This window comes from Malus domestica, chromosome 06 (genome assembly GCF_042453785.1).
Source record: "Malus domestica chromosome 06, GDT2T_hap1".
NCBI lineage: Eukaryota > Viridiplantae > Streptophyta > Magnoliopsida > Rosales > Rosaceae > Malus > Malus domestica.
Window position 1 is genome coordinate 22,488,017 of NC_091666.1, and position 17,404 is coordinate 22,505,420.

The following is a 17,404-nucleotide window of genomic DNA, read 5'->3' on the forward strand; positions in this document are numbered from 1 at the left end:
GCCATTGCCTGAGGTTTAAAAAAAATTATTTAGCTTTGAAACCCTAACTTCTTAACTTACATTCTCTCGAGGATGAACTCATTTATCTATTTGCAAATAATATATATTTATCATAAAAATTCATAATCTGAACCGTTTAATTTCTTAATTTTCATTTGAAAGTCATCTTTAGAAGAATAAAAAAAACATTTGAATCGGATATTGTTTAGTCATATAAATATGTCAGATAAATCAATAGTGTAGGTAAGTATATTCATGATAAACCGTTGATTTATTTCAAATATTTTTAGATGAGTATATGGTATTTAATTCGAATGATTTTTTATATGGATGATTTAAATGAAGATTAAAAGATTGAATGATTTCGATTATAAAATTTTATGATAAAGATACATATGAACAAGCGGGACAATGAGCTCATCCCCTAAATAGGGAAGATATTATTATGCACACATTCATTTTTACTTCTCACGTACCTCTCTTACTTTTTGGCCATCAAATTGAATAAATTAAAAAAAAATCAAATTCTTATTTTATAAAGATGTATTAAAATTAAAAATGAGTGTCTGAATAATACTTTCTAATGAAAAATCATTCCAATTTATTACTCCAAATTGCAATTACCAAAATGACATGAATATTCTTTTACAGAGGATGCAAAATTAATTGCAAAAATCCCGTTACTGCAGAGAGCACAATCGGTTACAACGTCTTCGTCTCCTTCTTCTTCTTCCTTCTTCATCGAGAGTATCAGTTAGTTTCCGACTTGATCGAGCTCCGAAACCCCTCCCGTGATCTAGCTCGCCGCCACTCACTGAAATCCGCTCGAGCTCTGCGCCCCTTTGTTTTCTGCCGCACCGGAAAAACATGCATAGCCGGCCGTCGCACAACCGGCTATCCGGCTCGGCTTTTCACTCTCGGATTTCAGCTCTCTTGCTCGCCATGGTCTCCACCATGGCCGCCATCTACGTCGCAGGCCGGTGAGTTTCTCAATTTTCAAATTTTGCTATTTCATCTGTGATTAGAGCTGTTCATAATTTAAATTTTGGATTTTTGTGAAAAAGTTTGGTTTTTTATTTTTGATGAATGTTTGATGGGGTGTGTGGTGTGTTGATAGATTGTGGCAGGATGCTGCCGATAGGGTTTATTTGATTCAGGAGCTTGATAAAAGAAATGGTCAGGTAACTTTAGTTTTTCGGTTTTTGTTAATTTTGTTTTTGTCCAAGTTTTTACCTTTCAATTTCAGTTCAAATCCCTCATGCAAACAGTAATATGTTGCTGCTTACATGAATTCAATCTAAGAGATTACGAATTAGGCAGATGATCGTTAATTTTCGATTTTTCAGGGTCAATCTGCTATAGCCGTAGACGACACACTTAAAATTATAGATTGCAGGTACATTGATCCAATCTATTCTGTAAATGGTGTCATTGTTGAATTTTGAGAATTTGTGATATTGTCTTTGCTGTGATGAATGATGGTCGTTTTCTAGGGAGCAACAGAAGCAGTTGTCCGCCCTTGAGATGCAACTGGCTGGGGCAAGGCAGGAAGGTTTCATTCCAAAGAGCTTGTCGAAAAATGAGGGGGCTCATTCTAAGAAGAAGCTTGTAGCTGTTATAGGAATTATTACAACATTTGGTCGCAAGAAAAATAGGGAGGCAATTCGTAAGGCGTGGATGCCTACAGGTACTTCCTGAAAATCTCGTTGTTCTTTTCTTTTATCTTATGTATAATTTTATGCTATATATAGTGACCCATGTTAGTGTTATAGTATTATACAATCCTGCCAATTTTCTAGTTACAAATGTTTTGGCTTGCAATGGTGAACCAAACTTCTTCTAGTGGTTATAGCAATTATATATATATATGTGTGTGTGTGTGTGTGTGTGTGCAGGTGAAGCACTGAAAAGATTAGCAGATGAAAAGGGCATCATTGTGCGATTTGTAATTGGAAGAAGGTCTGTATATTGATGATTTAGAATGATGACAAGGAATTGTCTGCATTTCTGTTCAGTTAAGCATGTGTATCTTGCAGCCCAAATCGTGGAGACAGTTTGGACAAGGAAATAGACAAAGAAAATGACCGGACCAACGACTTCATTATTCTTGTATGTTAACCATTTGAACAATTTTGTTTTACATATATTTGGTGGGATCTTTTGGTTGGATGAAATTTCGTACTGTCAACAACTTTTTTTTTATTACTACACACATGTAATTCTATTTGAATTTCTTAAGAAGTTAAGTCCCCTGAACGATACAAGATGCTGTCTGAGGCTTTGAGCAATAGCGGGGAATTGGTATGTAGAATAGAGACGAAGTGATGGCTAGTTAGAGTATGACTAAGTGATGGCTAGTTAGAGTATGACAAAGTGATGGCTAGTTTGTAGTTATGAACAAGCCAATGTAACCTTGATTGTAGTTCAAGGAAAGCTGGCTGTGCATTCCGTATTTTTATTTCTTGCATCATGCCCATGGCCCTTAGCAAAAATTTGTGCACATCCCTCATGGTTGATTCAAGTATCATTTACGGGATAACTGAAATTGCTATAGGCAGATAAGTTTACGTCGCATTGTTGTTCAAATTGTTCTTTTACCTTACAGGATGATCAAGTGGAGGCATCTGAGGAGCGGCCAAAAAAGACAAAATTGCTCTATATTCATGCTGTAGAGAACTGGGATGCTGAGTTTTATGTTAAGGTCAATGATGATGTTTATGTTAATCTTGGTATGTAGTCGTAATATAATTATTTCTAGTAAACAAGAAGATAGTTAATCCTCGTGATACTTTCTGTTATACTGCATAACATTAAATTGTGGTAATTAATGTGGATGATACTAGTTAACAAACCTGTGCTTACTAGTGGAGAAACCCAAAGAAACTGTCAGACGAGAGCATAGGTATATGGTTATCTAGTCATGATCTCAACTGAAGTGTTGATTTCTATCTCAGAAATCAAAGCTGCATCATATATAATTTCAATTTAGGTATTTGAATTTGTTGCCATTGTTTTGTTAATAGAACCTTTCTGCAAAATGCTGCAATTGTTTGTCTAACTTCATAGTAGCCTTGATTTGGACACCACTGGGTATAATTGATAAGTTGTAGCCAAACCAAATAAATTTAGTAACGGGGCTTTTGAAAGTTAAGAAAAGCAATGTTTAGCTGTTAACCGTATCAGAAAAGTTAATGCCCCCAAACAGATTATTTGAAGTGCATACTAATATTTGGCTTTTATTATTGATTAAGATGTCCTGGGAGCAACTCTAACTACTTATATAGATAAGCCTCGTGTCTATATTGGGTGCATGAAATCAGGCGAAGTCTTCTCTGAACCGTGAGTGCCGAAAACATGCTTTATTTGATGAAAACTTTGAAATTATGAGTCATTTTAGAATAGATTTAACTTTTTCTTTTTTTGTGTTGTCTTAATTACACAGAACACACAAGTGGTATGAGCCAGACTGGTGGAAATTTGGCGATGCAAAATCGTAAGCACAGATAATGTTTATTAGTGAGATATGTAGAGGGCTCTCGACGTGACCTGTTAGAGTAGCCCACCGAAATGTTATCCTAAAAAACAAACATGTGTAATAAACACTGATGATTGGTTTTATCTATAGTGCCTTGGTGATTTCTTCATATAGACCGTTCTACGTGATGCTTGATTGCCTAATGATTCTGGGAGGGTGATTATTAGATCTTTGTAGGGAAAAACGTATCTGTGAAAATGTTTGTTAGTTAGGTAAGTAGAAGGAAGACACGTAAAGCTGATTATTTGGTTTTCTCTATATGTCCTGTATATAGAGTATTCTCACCTGAACAGTCATGTAGGCGTTAGGTCATCAGTCTTCAAGTACTGAAGCAATGCATAATAGCATTTGGTTGTGCTGCTTAAATTCCCAGGTTTTAATTTCATTTGGCTTCCGATGCAGATACTTTAGACATGCTTCTGGTGAATTGTATGCCATTTCCAGAGCCTTAGCTCAGTTTATATCAATAAACAGGTGCTTCTGCTGCCTCTTTTTCCTTTTTTCTTTCCTGTTTCAATAGTATTGTGTAAAATGCTGACAACCTTGGGAGGATTTAGTTTATAGCCTTCTGTCGGTTGCAGATCTATTCTTCATGCTTATGCTCATGACGATGTTAGTGCTGGATCATGGTTTATTGGGCTTGATGTGAAGCACATCGATGAGCGGAAATTTTGCTGCTCCTCTTGGATGCCAGGTCTGTTGGTCTTTTTTGTCTAGTACATATACATATCAATATGGACATGATAAAACTTTTCCTGATCATATCTGATGTTATCTTGAAAAGAATATTGAAGTATAACTATTTTCTTAATATCAAGGCAATAAATCATCTTGCTGCGGTTACTTGTTTCTAAACCATTTTCTTGGAAAATGCTCGTTGGAAAGGGAAATTAAATTTAAATAATTAGAAAAACACAACCGAGGACAAATAAAGAGATAGTGAGAGGGTCTTTAGATGGTCAATGCCATTCAATATGGTTCTCCGTCTTCACTCCGGTAATTTCATACGAGAGTGATAAATTTGAATCCGATGATTTTCGTTATTAATCCGTGTGCTTCTTTCATTTCAGGAGCAATATGTACAGCTGTGTAATCTGACATGCCGAACACCTATTGATTCAACCAGTGCATTATGAAAGGGAAGGGTCCTTCGTTTACAGCAGTGCCCTTCAATGCCTTCTTCGACCAGATGATTCAAGCAGCACACAATGATTTATTCTGCCCCAACTTGATTCGAGCAGCCTTGAGCTAAGTGGTTACGTTAGAATTGATTTCTCTATGCTGCTGGTCGAAATTCTCTCGGAAGTTCCAGATCCTGTTAGCTTAGTTTTCGCCCTCGTAGTTACTGAAAGTCCGGTGTCATTTTTACTTTTTCGTCATACCTGTATCAGTACCGTAAGAGTTCACCTTTGAATCTCACTAATTTAACATCTATACGTATGGAACGATTACTGGAGAGTTACAATTTTTGGTGGTTGATAATATACAAACTTGGTGCAAGCATTGGTTTCATGGTGGTAACATTGCACTGCTTATAACTTTTCAGTTACTGCCAGTTTGGGAATGATTTGAACATGACTTGAACCTGACATGAAATTAACAGGTTGAACCTTACCTCATAAGGATCCGAGAGGGAATACGATAAACGAACATAACTACGCTCAAATTAACTTAGAAATCTTTTTTGTTACGTAAGAAGCTGCATAATTGTGTGAATTTGAGATTAATCAATTAATCAATCTATTCAATTCAGATTTTAATTGATTAATCCGAAGTTATAAGCAAACTTTTATCAACATTACAAAAACAAAATCGACTAGGAAAAAAAAAATCAATTAAAATCTTAAAACACAAATTAATCAAAACAAAATAATAAAAAAAAAGTACGAATAACGGTTTGTGGCGGGGCCCACAGACCGGTACAACATTGAAAAACGAAGGCCCCGTGAAGGGGACCATCGGCCAATGTCTCTACACGTGTACGGCTCAGAATAATAGTGCCACATCGATCATCTGGGCCAATCCTATTAACCCAGTTTACGACCAGACCGGCCGGTGTACGACCCCATCGAAGCCAAAATTTTCCATCTAAAACGCGGGAAAATTGAGGAGCTAGGGTTCGGTTCTGTTGAGGCTTCTTCAAAATTACTGCCTTGATTTCATTTCTCCTCCCTTCTGAAGATTTCCGAAGATTCAGGTACATTGCAATTGCCTCTTATGTTTTGGTAGAATTTCATATATAAATATATATAATATAATATTTGTGTACGACTCGGAATATAAATGTGGAAGCTTTCCGGATCTCTGAATTTTGCAGATGCATGAATGGGGAAAATTTAAACTTTCAAAGTTAATTGTGGAAGATGACAATTTTTAATATTTTTAATGAAAAAAAGGGGGAATTATTTGGTGTGCAATTGATCCGATTTTATCAATTAGAAATTGTGGGACAATTTGGGAACAGTAAAAGTAGAAACTAATGGGCATGAGGAAGGTGAATTCTGTGTGTGTTGCATGTTTTGATTGAAATGATAAAGCTTCTGTATTTGGTGAAAATGGTCAAGTTTTTTGTTTGTTTGTTAAATTGTGGAATTTTTCGTTCAGTTATTTGGAATCGGGTTAATTGAGTTCAGCTGAAGCGTGTTGTAATTCGAAATCTGGATTTTGTCTTCAGAGGTGTGTCCCTGTTGTTAATTTGTTTTGAAATAATGTCATGGAAGCAGATGAAAGAAAAAAAGGATGGTTATTAAATTTTCATTGAACAATATATTTGTGTAGTTTTACATTCCCAATGTGAAAATGCAGCTGTGGAGAGTAACCTGACAGTTAGCTACCCGTCACAGTTTCTTTAAGCACAGGAAAGGCCTTCTAAAATGTTGGACAGCATGGACCAAGATGTAACAAAGAAGTTGAAGGGATCGGATGGAACTGCATTGCCAGTTGGATATGACAGTCCCAAGGACGGGAACCTAGTCCTTGAGGCATCAAAGAGGTTCTTTCTTTATTCTTTTTTCATTCACATTGGGGCTAACCTTTGTACGGGACAAAATTGAGATTATGAACAGTCAGCAGCTTCCAGTTAGTTCTCTGATGTTGTCACTAGATTTAGCCAAACTAAACTTTTGATCTTATGAACATGTGCAGTTTGGAACAAAAGGTTGATGGTTTGACTGATGGAAATGATGGCAACACTAAAGCAAGTGCTTTTTTTGTTATGCCTGCTCAATCTGAGACAGGCCTCTCCTTTGAATTCTCCTTTCTTTAGATGCTATCTATGCATGAAGTTAAACAGTTAAAGTAATAATGGATTTCTTCTACCAGGCAGAGCACTTCACTCAGAGGAACAATGGGTCGGAGAGCATGCAATCTGCTGGTAAGATTAAGCACTCTCATTAATTTATACTTCGCGATTGTAATGTGGGACTTTTTCCATCAGGATTTCTGTTTCTGGGGTTCAATGTGGGAGGGCACAATTTCGTGGCCTGTTTTTGCCCTCCATCATCTGTTGGTTTTGTATAGAAAAGGGGATGGTTCTTTCCAGTTTTGGTTTTACTTGGATAAGTTAGGACTTTGCTACCATTTGTTTCATAGTTCATACTGACTGATTTGTTTCCTTAATTATCTGAATGACAGAAAATGATGTGAAAGTTCATACTCAGGTCAGTCCTACAACTAAAGGGGAAACGAATGAGAATTCCAAAAGTGTTTCTGGTACTGCGCCTCCTGCTGTTGGTTACGTTGGAGCATCTCTCAGGCCGCCATATGAGACAATAGGAATTAGCACAGCTTTTGTTGCTCCTTCTGCTGGTTCTGGGTTGCCTTTTGGTGCACCTGTTCTGGTATGGAAATATTTACCTTGTTGATTTTGGTACTACTTATTTGTTTGCAAGCTGATGCCTTTCTACTTCAATTTGAATTGAAGTGAGATAACGGTTTAAAGAATTGCGGGCTTTGATACTTCTCTATTTGTTTGTTTTGAACAACACTCAGTTACTGGTTTGATTGAAATCATGGGACTGATGAAAGATTACGGATTTGGAATTTCCTCAAATTTTGTGAGCCAGAGTTAGCTGTGAAACAAAGCCCATCTTAAGACTCTGCAGGGCGGTCATTTGCTGAACCGTTGTTATATTCATGACTTTTGAGTACTGTTGAGTCCAGACTCATCTTGGATGCACCGAATTCTTAGATAACTCTTAGATGTTCTGCTATTCACACTATTGATTCACATGTTGATTTCCTCAGGATGAAAGGCAGATGAAACGAGAGAAAAGGAAACAGGCTAACAGAGAATCTGCAAGGAGATCTAGGTTAAGAAAGCAGGCTGAATATGAGGAATTGGTGAAGACATGTGAATCCTTAAACGCGGAGAAAATGGCTCTTCAATCCAAAATAAAAAAATTGAAAGAGGATTCAGAGACACTGAGGCTTGAAAATGCTGCGTTAAGGGTACTTCTCAATGTTCTCGTAGAATTTCTTGAGCTGTTGGTCTGTTCTCAGTTATTTTTTATGTGTACCAAGTTGTCACGTTCTCTTTTCTTTTTAGGGGTGATATTCATTTGTTTTTTTGGTAAGCGGATTCTTAAAGATCAACAATACAAATAGGTTGTCGAAAGAACAAAGTTTCTAGGTTGTTCTTTGTGCAAAAGTTTGGAGGTTGACTCATCAACTGGTAGCATATCCCGAGCCCAAGGCTGGGTTCATAGGAGTGGGCTTTAGGTTAGTTCAAGCCTTTGCATATGCACCAGCAATAGTTACCCAATAGGGAAACTCTAGTATATTTTACCCAAAAAAACAGTAGGCACTTGGACAACTATGTTCGGATTGTTTTGATTTCTTATGTCCAGCATATACTTAAGAGAAACTAAGCCATCTTCACATTGAATTATCATGTTTTTTTGCTTGTGGTTGCCAAATATTGACCAAGAGTACAAATTTGCCAGCGTAGTGAAGGGTTTGGTGTTGGGATGGGTTTTGTTCCAATGCATTGTAGCACGTGCTACAACGTTAAGTTGAACATGAAAAATCGAGGAAAACTGATTTGGTCCATCCTAGCTTGTTTCAACCTAAGTTATATTTACATTCACTTGTAGCTGGATCTCACATGTGTTCTATCTTGTAGGAGAAGCTGAAAAATGCTCAGGCAGTGACGCAAGGAGGGATTGCTTCAGTCAAGATTGAAGTAGACTTGGAGCTGCCAAATGATGCCAAAAATATAATTAGCAACTTGGGTTCTGTAAGCAGGAATGGTGAACTGGATTGCGAGAAACATGAAAGTTCCATGTCTGAAGCCAAGTTCCATCAGCTGTTGGAATCAAACTCTAGGACCGATGCTGTTGCTGCTAGATGATAAGGAAGCTGGTGTTGTCTGCAGCCTCACATCACACTCGGTGGACTGAAAAATCTAATTAACTTAACTTCTGGTTTACGACCAGCAGGTGGAATACAGGGAATTCCGGTCAGAAATAGAAGTTTCTAATTTATTGTTCCTTTAGAATTCAACTCTCCTTTGTGCTATGATGTACTAGATTCGAGATTGTCCTGGCGATTTTGTGAGGAGTTTAGGGGAGGCTAAAACTGTGTTTACATATTATGAACATGAACATTCCAAAGGATTGGTCTCTGAAGTTAAGTGACTCGTAATTGTTACTGCAGACTTCTTGTTAGATTGACAGAGTGTTCTATTTAAAACCGGGTTAAGCATTATATTTTATCCTTGTATTAGAAATTCGACCATGCCGATGAGATTCTAATTGTTTGGACTTTCGACTGAAAATGTCTATGGAATCATATTGGCACTAGAAAAATCATTACGAATTTCACGCTCTCATTTATTTCATTGAGGACTGCAGTACGACTATTTTTGGAGCATCAACAACAGCTTCGTTAATCAATCCTAGCATATGTTACACGCTTTGTATGTGAGTATTTTTTTATTTTTGTTTTAAAATGGGAAGGGGAGAGAGAGAGAGGGTGTAGGGAATGTGCCAGTGGTGAGACTGGTTTTTGTTTTTTGTTTTTTATTTTTTAATAATTACATATAGGTGAGATTTCAATTAAAAAACACCAAAATTTGGTTTTGTAAAACTACATTATTGCCCATCATTTTTTTCTATTATAAAAGACTAAATAGTCTTTTTACTTCTTTTTTCTATTAATAGGTAGTTTAAATTAAATATCTTGTTTAAAGTTTCAGCACATAATCATATTATATTGCGGTATCCATTCTACGTTCCATTATTGGAGGAAGTTCTGAGTTCAAATGAAGTGATATTTTAAGTGTTTGAGTTGAAGGTGCAAATGGATATAATTGGTTGGTGAAAAGTGCAAGTCAAAAGAGGAACTTGAAAGAAAGAAGGCCACAAAATCCCATCAAAAGGATTTTCAAAGGCAATTTTGATAGTACCTTTGATTGCACCTAAGAATAAGATGTCCACTCCTCAATTTTGTGTGTTGGCACATCGCACCTAGAGTTTTATCCATGACATTGAATTCCAACCCCAAATCCCCCTTTCCTCTCTCTAGTGCCTTTCAATTCAAAGCTTAATAGTGAGACAAAATTATGGAAAAGAAATTATGGGTCATTTGGAAAAGAGTTTGGTATGCTTCCTCTAGAAAAAACTTTCTATGGATTTCTACTGTTTTTAGGCCTCTCCTTTGTGGGGTCCAATTGAAGTTTCTCTTAAGTGTGTTTCTGTCGTGATTCCTCGTATACGAGTCAAAATTAAATAATGTTTGATGCATTTATTATCACCCAATAAGTATTATTAACACAAATTATTATCATTTATCGATATTAAATTACAAGATATGCGTTCAAGAATGCATGCAATCTGGGCCATGGCAAAATCTCTCTCGAATATATCCGAAATTCAGTACTATCGTATTTTTGTTTGTATTGTAACTTGTACATCAATAAACTATTTGAATTTGCCTTGTTGGGAAGATGAGACTCACTCATCCGTCCCAAGGATAACTTTCTTTATCCAATTTTCACGTGTTGAAGAAAAAGTTGCTTCGATCATATATTTTCATCATCAATTTTCCTTGGCCGATGTCTAAGGCAGACGATGTGAATGGTTCACCTCAAATTATGCAGAGTTTATTGAATATATTTTGGCAATAAAATATAAGTACATCATGTATTATACTAAAATCCGACATACTGCGGTACGTGAAAATATCAACAAATATACGTATCTTTTATTTTTAACTGAATATTCCACAGCTTAATAATGTCACATTAATGAAACAGACTCACGCAAATTTTTCTCGACAATCAAGCCATCGAAAAAGTCAGAAACTTGAAATTTCCACATTGTTCTCGATTTTCCTTTCTTTTGAAAATGGATTAGTTAATTCAGTTAGAGAGGATGGCACGTTCATACTTGTCTATATCACGTGTAGAAACCAGCAAAGACTAATCATGGTTGGCTGGTTGCTAAAATTTCCATGTCTTATACGCACATGTAATGATGTAAATACACATAAATAACATATTTGAAACTTGTGCATGCAAGTGGTACTAATTTATTCTTAATCTGTTCATTACCCTCCTAAGATATACCCAACGACCTTAATCTCTCGTATATTATTTGACATTTCAATATTTGTTTATCAGGAGCGCTCAAACGCTAATCCTTTGTTGCATATAGATAGATTAGATTTATATTTGATATTTCCGCCCATAAAGGTGTTTTGACCTCATTTCTTCTAGGTCACAGCTTTCAATTTTTCTTTCTGTTTGTTAGACAAAACTGTTCCCATCATAAATACTTTTTGTTTTGGTTTGAAACCGGCCATTGTGCAGGAATTTTAAGACCGTTTGGTTTCATTCATTGGGTAATTAATCATCCTGTATTTCTTTCAGAAAATTTGCATCTGTTCGAAAAGTGAGAGAGGGGAATTGGTAGTTGGGAATTTGGTTTCAGTTCACAAGAAAATATAGGTTTTGTCACGAGAAGGGTTCATGCGAAAGTTGAGTTTCAGCTGCTTGATTGAATGAACGGCAAACCATTTTGTTCCCTGGTGATTTGAAGCTGTTTTCTAGAGAGAGAGAGTGAGAGAGAGAGAGAGAGAGAGAGAGTCATCTGTGTTCTTGTTTATTCAATTGATGTTCTTGCTTGCTGTGTTCTTGAAATGAATCCTTCTGGAGCAGCAGTTGAATTTTCGAAAGACAAGAATGGAATCGATCAAGTTCATCTTCACAACCCTCGCGGTGCTTCCGTTAGGGTTAGATTTCTTTTACCTTCCTGTTTCTAGTATCGAGCAGCGTCGACGTTGTATCAACTTAATCACCTGCGTAGTCCATTAGGTGTGGGGTTTTGTACAAAATACCCTAATTCAATATAAGTTGTATTTAATTAGTCAGGTTTCCGACGTAGGGCTTGTATACTTGAGCAAGCCTAGAATTGCTGATTTTGTAGTTTACATGCATTCTGATGTCGTGCAAAAACAATCCAGGTGAGCTTGCACGGAGGCCAGGTTCTTTCCTGGAAAACTGAACGCGGCGAGGAATTGTTATTCACTAGTAGCAAGGTGAAGAATTTCTTCATACTTCTTCATTGTTATTCATCAACTATTGGGAAATATGTACACTGATCCTAGAGTTAGCTTATATATTTTCTGTTTTGTCTATGCAGGCGATTTTTAAGCCGCCAAAAGCAGTCCGAGGAGGAATTCCAATCTGTTTTCCGCAGGTTGGGACCGGATCATTGGACCAAAATGGGTTTGCCAGGAACAGAATTTGGGCCATCGACAATGATCCTCCACCACTACATCCAAATGATTCGAATGGAAAAGCCTACATCGACTTGCTGCTCAAACCATCCGACGATGATCTAAAGATTTGGCCACATAGGTAGCACATATAGCAGCATGAATTCCGAAAAAGTAGCATGCTAATGCTTTGTGTACTTGAAATATTTGTTTGTGACATGATGGTTTGAAACATGTTTTGCAGTTTTGAGTTTCGCCTTAGGGTGTCGCTTGCAGCAGAAGGGCATCTAACGCTTATATCGCGCATCAGAAACATCAACAGCAAGCCTTTCAGTTTTTCATTCGCTTTTCATACGTATTTCTCCATTTCGGATATCAGGTACATAATCTTCAATTAATCATAAATCTAATTAAAGACTAATTGAAGTTCCGAGGTCTAAATGAATTTAATCTGGACTGACAGTGAAGTGAGGGTTGAGGGATTGGAGACTCTAGACTACCTAGACAACCTATGTCAAAAGGAGCGGTTTACAGAACAAGGCGACGCCTTAACATTCGAATCTGAGGTAATCGTGTTTTCCCAAAACCTTCTCCACTTGTCAGTTGATCCAAAACTCTCCTGCTTATGAAGTGTTTTTTCATTTTCCGGCAGGTGGACCGTGCTTACCTTAAGTCTTCGGATGTGATAGCTGTTTTCGATCATGAAAAGAAGAGGACATTCACCGTGCGAAAGGAGGGACTTCCAGATGTTGGTAAGAATCATGTTCTACTTCGATTAGTCACTAAGCAAACTTAGACATATGGATTAGTGACAAATTAAAATCTTGTGTTCTTGAACTTTACATGTACTAGTTGTATGGAATCCGTGGGAGAAGTCCAAAGCGATGGCGGATCTTGGAGACGAAGAGTACAAACAGATGCTTTGTGTTAATGGAGCATCAATCGAAAAACCGATCACCTTGAAGCCCGGCGAGGAATGGACGGGTCGATTGGAGCTCTCTGTTGTCCCTTCCAGTTAAATCAAGAGGCTGCCAATGACTTGCAGGCGAAGAAATAAACCTAAAGTATCACTTAGGGTCGAAAAATTCGACAATGTTTGCAATAAAAAATCAGTAAGAGCATGATCAATACCTTTAATTTTGGTTCATGTTTCTTAATCGATTTCGTTTCGACGGAGGCGGAGATATATTTTTGCTTCTCCCCATTGTAGCTGTAACCTGTAAATGTATATGGTTCGTCTCAATTTAGTTGTGGAAATTGTAATTTGTACACCGCATGCAATAGATTGCAGAGACTCAAAAATATGAGAAAGTTAATCATGTTTTTTGGTGGAATATAATGTCAAGTTTCTTGAGCAGAAGAGGACTAAGTTGGTTTAAATTGTAACAAAGCAAAGCCTCATAGACCACGAAGAATGGAGATGAAAACTTGAAAAGCACAGCTTTATCAGAGGCTAGTTTCGGAACAAGATTCTATCCGGAATCTCTTTTTGAGGATCCTAGAGATCAGTTCATTTTATCCGTTCGTCATTCATCCTGCGATTAGAAATTATTTTGAATTTTTTATTTAAAATTGAATATAAACAGTGCTTAACGGAACTGACCGCACAACGTACGATGAACGGAAATGAGATAAATTGAGGACAGGTGCTTTATGGGCCCGCCACGCTTCCGCTGCACCACCTTGCAGATATACAACTGTGAGGGCTTTTTTTTGTTTGGGCCAAACAGAGTAAAGGCCTTGTGGCCCATATGATCATGTCCAAACTTTTCTGCAAACGGAGGTCCTCGTCATTTTGAAGGATGTAAGACTAGGAGCACAAATCTTCATGTGTGTTGCCAAACTAGGGTGTTATATAACGATATATTTACTCTAAATTATGGAGAATAGATTAGTATTAAACGCAGCTTTCACCATATTCGAACATAAATTTTTTTTACTTATAAATGAAAAAAAAATATTACAGGCCGTAGTATTAAGGGATCCAATAGTATGAACTTGGCTTTAAATAATTGGATACAGAGGGTTGACCCAAAAACAAATAAGAGTTTTGTCTTTTCAAAACTAGTAAAATTGTATTTTCTCTAAATGTGAAATTGTTTTGTCATCCGTAATAGAAACACGCTTTTTTTTTTATAATTTTGAAATTCAAAATAAAATAAAAAAGTTATGAACACGTTTTTCAATAATTTTGAAATTCAAAAGAAAAAAAAGTTAGAACACGCTTTTCACCAAAAGGGATTAAATGATTTTTCCCTTTGACCAGACATGGTGGCTCTTGAATAAAGAGATAGGATTGGATTTTCTTTGTGAGGATCTCGAAGATCTTTTAATTATGTCCGTTCATTGTATATTGTACAGTCAGTTTTCGTTAGGTACTGTTTGTATTTAATTTTAAATAATATAATTTAAAATAAATTATAACCGCACGATGTATGATAAAAAGACAGGATTAAAGAATTTCCGGAATCCTCACAAAGAGGATTCGGCGAGGATCGTATCTCTTTGAAAAAAATGTTATAAAATAAAGGGTTTTTGTCACAAATGGTTCCTGATTAAACTCATCATTTAGGTCCCTCACTTTCAAAATCAATGTCGTCCCTAACATTCACTACCGCACATCAATTTGGTCATTTCATTAAGATTCCGTCAACTATTTTGTTAGTTTGTATGTGGGATTCACAAATCCAATGAAATGGTGACACATGGATTTACACAAAATAAGGGCTTTTATTGCAAATGATCCTTGACATTGATCTAACTCCTCATTTTGGTCTTTGAGTTTCAAAAATCGATAATTTTGGTCCCTAACTTTCAATACCACACGTCAATTTAATTCTTCTATTAAAGTTTTGTCAATTTTTTGTCCCACTAATCCAAGCATATGGTGCCACGTGGATTAACTACAAGAAACTTTTTTTTTTAAGATTTAAAACTAAAAGTAAAATAAGAAACTAAAAATCAAAACTAAAAGAAAAAATAGTCATCGTCGTTTTCATTAGGGTATGCTAAAAAAGAAAAGGAAGAAACTATGACACTACTAAAGTACTTGGCTCATGAACTCACTCCTCATTCTCTAGTCGGTTATAATCCTATCAAATTTGAATTGAATTTGGATTTGATTTTATCAATTTTAGATTGATTTTTTTTTTCAATTTGGGGTTGTGAGATGCGAGAAAAATGCCAGCGCCGAATACTCGTTCGTTGGTTCACTCTTAAAAAAATAGTTTCTTGTAGTTAATTCACATGGAGCCATATGATTGGATTAATGGGACCACATCAACACACAAACAAAAAATATGGATGAAATTATAACAGAATGACTAAATTGATGTGCATAGTGAAAGTTAGGGACCAAATTATCGATTTTTGAAACTCAGGGACCAAAATGTTGAGTTGGATCAATGTCAGGGACCATTTGTGATAAAACCCCTTATTTTGTGTAAATCCACATGTCACCATTTCATTGGATTTGTGGGTCCCACATACAAACTAAATAGTTGACGAAATCTTAACAAAAGAACCAAATTGATGTGGGGTAGTGAATGTCAGGGACGGCATTGATTGATTTTGAAAGTGAGGGACCGAAATGATGAGTTTGATCAATCTCAAGGACCATTTGTGATAAAAACCCTAAAATAAAAAATATTAAGAAGTCGTCTTTGTGAATAAACTTTCCAAGTCATTGTCTTTGAGCTTGACTGACCAACGACAATTGCAGCTTTGGTCTAAATAAGGCAATGATGCATTCTTGTTGAGACCACAACCCAAATTTTGCAATAAATCCATCAGAGCCTGGTTTCGATCCAGGGACTACCACGCTTTTGCTACGCCACTTTGATTAGTTTATATTATTTTATTGTTCAACTAGTGTCGATCAAGCTAAACTCTCCTTCATAAAACATAGACATACATGCTGGTTTGAGATTGTGATGCTTTTAAAAATAAAAATAAAAATAAAAAGTTGCTTATTATAAAATTTGGAACATCAAATGTATTTGGTATAACAAAAAAAAAAATGTTAAAACTATTGTTAATGATAGTAGGAAAGCATAGAAAAGCAGAAGCAGAGTCTATCATGTTTCTACAAAAAGTGTTTTTTTTTTTCAAAGCATAGTAATCAATGCCCATTTAATGAAATTTCAAATGGCAATTATAACCCCCCATATTTTAGGAAATTACAAATTTTTGCTCCTAAATTATTGTCTTTGACAATTATTATATCACGTTTGTTGTAAACATTCTTAGTTTAAGTGTGATTGTCTAAATCCTAGATTAGATTAGATTCTAGTTATCATTTCCTATTGTATCTTGTACTTCTTGCGGATGAAGGAATATCTTCTTTCCCTTTACTACTATAAATAAAGGCACAATGTAGTTAGGATAACAACACACATTCCCTACAATTCTACAAACACATCACACACTCTCTCTCTTCTCCTTGTTGCCAGCCCTCTTTAACCTTGTCAGATAAAATAGACCAAAACACGTTATCAGCACACTCCTACCGTTGCGCTTAGGAATCTGACGTTGAAGAATTTTTCTACATCAAATCAGTTCATCCATATCATCATGCAATCAAGTTCTTTCAAAACAATGATTTTTATCTCGATATTTTTATAGCCTTTATAGCATGAACATTCACCATGATGCATGACCCAACTTTACGTTTTACGAATTTTAGATTTTACATAAATTGTGTATGCCTCATAATCATAATTGTTGAATTATGTGAATTTGATATTGGTTATGAATTGCATCAAATTATTGAATTTCATATGCATCGAATTGAATTATATATGAATTGTATTGAATTGAAAAAAAAAATCCGAGAAACCTTGGGTTTTTCGAACCCGTGACCCTTACAACACTGGGCTCGCACGAGCCCACATAGGTTGCAATGCACCAGAGCAAAACCCTTGCTCCATCTGAGAAGATGTTTTTGGCATCAAACCCTAACCTACGTCGCCGCCCGCAGTCGGCCACGGCTTCACCGCCGGCAGTCGGCCACGGCTTCACCGCCGTTGTTCCTGAGAAATCACACCTGTAGTTGTGATTAGGACCTCGCCATCGTCGGAAACGATGGGTTTTTTTCTCAGAAATCCGATGAACATCGAAGAAGCTCTTTGACGGATTCCTCGAATCTTAATC

The 17,404-nt window shown here is 36.3% G+C and overlaps 3 protein-coding genes across 7 annotated transcripts; all 3 read left to right on the top strand.

Moving 5' to 3' along the window:
• The first annotated feature begins 630 nt into the window (after positions 1 to 630).
• On the top strand, positions 631 to 5,035 carry LOC103454641 (hydroxyproline O-galactosyltransferase HPGT1-like). The gene is made up of 12 exons (XM_008394238.4): positions 631 to 980; positions 1,118 to 1,181; positions 1,347 to 1,396; positions 1,494 to 1,687; positions 1,896 to 1,959; positions 2,037 to 2,109; positions 2,606 to 2,729; positions 3,252 to 3,339; positions 3,443 to 3,493; positions 3,938 to 4,009; positions 4,117 to 4,229; positions 4,606 to 5,035. The coding sequence occupies exons 1-12, from the start codon at positions 868 to 870 to the stop codon at positions 4,626 to 4,628; spliced, it is 1,029 nt and encodes a 342-aa protein (XP_008392460.1). The 5' UTR covers positions 631 to 867; the 3' UTR covers positions 4,629 to 5,035.
• A 450-nt stretch (positions 5,036 to 5,485) lies between these two features.
• Positions 5,486 to 9,201, top strand: LOC103454642 (common plant regulatory factor 1-like). Of its 5 annotated transcripts, none has more exons than XM_070823556.1 (8): positions 5,570 to 5,732; positions 6,140 to 6,211; positions 6,341 to 6,527; positions 6,680 to 6,735; positions 6,861 to 6,908; positions 7,169 to 7,374; positions 7,781 to 7,984; positions 8,658 to 9,201. In XM_070823556.1, the coding sequence occupies exons 3-8, from the start codon at positions 6,409 to 6,411 to the stop codon at positions 8,883 to 8,885; spliced, it is 861 nt and encodes a 286-aa protein (XP_070679657.1). In that variant the 5' UTR covers positions 5,570 to 5,732; positions 6,140 to 6,211; positions 6,341 to 6,408; the 3' UTR covers positions 8,886 to 9,201. The 5 variants fall into 5 exon arrangements, with proteins under 5 accessions (XP_070679655.1, XP_070679659.1, XP_070679657.1 ...); XM_070823559.1 differs by having other exon boundaries at positions 5,590 to 5,732; positions 6,379 to 6,527; XM_070823557.1 differs by having other exon boundaries at positions 5,593 to 5,732; positions 6,314 to 6,527.
• A 1,760-nt stretch (positions 9,202 to 10,961) lies between these two features.
• LOC103454643 (putative glucose-6-phosphate 1-epimerase) lies at positions 10,962 to 13,613 on the top strand. Its single transcript, XM_008394244.4, has 7 exons — positions 10,962 to 11,767; positions 11,999 to 12,073; positions 12,178 to 12,395; positions 12,498 to 12,632; positions 12,717 to 12,819; positions 12,906 to 13,005; positions 13,106 to 13,613. Exons 1-7 carry the CDS (start codon positions 11,675 to 11,677, stop codon positions 13,270 to 13,272), a joined length of 891 nt encoding a protein of 296 aa, XP_008392466.1. The 5' UTR covers positions 10,962 to 11,674; the 3' UTR covers positions 13,273 to 13,613.
• The last annotated feature ends 3,791 nt before the right edge of the window (positions 13,614 to 17,404 follow it).